The sequence below is a fragment of the Puccinia triticina genome, chromosome 4A (assembly GCF_026914185.1).
Source record: "Puccinia triticina chromosome 4A, complete sequence".
NCBI classification, from domain to species: Eukaryota; Fungi; Basidiomycota; class Pucciniomycetes; order Pucciniales; family Pucciniaceae; genus Puccinia; species Puccinia triticina.
This window is the reverse complement of record NC_070561.1, coordinates 6,036,014-6,036,907: the sequence shown is the minus strand read 5'-3', so window position 1 is coordinate 6,036,907 and position 894 is coordinate 6,036,014. Positions and strand designations below refer to the sequence as shown.

At 44.0% G+C, this 894-nt stretch overlaps 1 protein-coding gene across 1 annotated transcript; it reads right to left on the bottom strand.

Moving 5' to 3' along the window:
• Positions 1-231: 231 nt before the first annotated feature.
• On the bottom strand, positions 232-420 carry PtA15_4A667 (uncharacterized protein; the record flags this gene model as incomplete). The annotated part of the gene is made up of 1 exon (XM_053168574.1): positions 232-420. The coding sequence occupies one exon, from the start codon at positions 418-420 to the stop codon at positions 232-234; it is 189 nt and encodes a 62-aa protein (XP_053019770.1).
• Positions 421-894: the final 474 nt, after the last annotated feature.

Below are 894 nucleotides of genomic sequence, written 5' to 3'. Positions count from 1 at the left end.
GTGAAAATCCGAATGACGAACGAGATCGAACCTAATTAATCACAATGAAAGCCTCCTTAATCACGAAGAGTTCCGCTGTCCGATCGAATTAGATTAGTCAGCGCATGACATAAGAAGTCGATTAACAGAGTCCTCCGTTCTTATGACAATAATCCACACGAGATCGTTACAGGCAAGCACGGGCTGGACGGACATGGTAAGATTGCTGCCGCAGATGGCGCATTGGCCGTGCTACTGGACGGCATGGGTGCAGGGTTCCTTGATTTTGACAATTGGCCGCGTGCGCCAGCCGTCGCGTTTGTGTAGGACTTGGCCTTTGGCCACCGCCCACTCGGTCAGCTTGCCCTTGACTGGGCTCTTGTACATCTTGAGGTTGGGGAGGGCCTCGGCGGGGCTGATGGCGACAGGTGCTGGGTTCATGGCGGGGGCGGGGTTTGAGGATGAGGAGGTGGCTGATGCACTACCAAGATGGATGAATTTGCGATGTCGTATATTGATCAATATAGCGTATATTGATCAATTTATATTGATCAACTTTTTTTTATTACTCTTCTTGATACCTTTGTCTGTTTTCCATGTCTCCTTAATACCATTCTACAATCTCTCTACTTCCCCTTGTGTTAGCTTCAAGCCACAGGAATCTTTTTTTTTGCCTAATAACATTCATAAATTTCTACATACACCATTCAATTCTTCCTGAAAAAAAGACAATGCAAGTTTTAGGATTAATCCAGGGTGGCTGAGGGGTCTCAATTTTTTTTTTCTTTTTTTTTTTTACTTCAACAATTGATCTGTTATCAGAAGTCTGCAAATTGACTTTTTTTTCAAAAAAGGAAAAACATTGACCCCTGGCCTCTCTCATGATACCATCCTGCACACATTTTTAATTTGGTT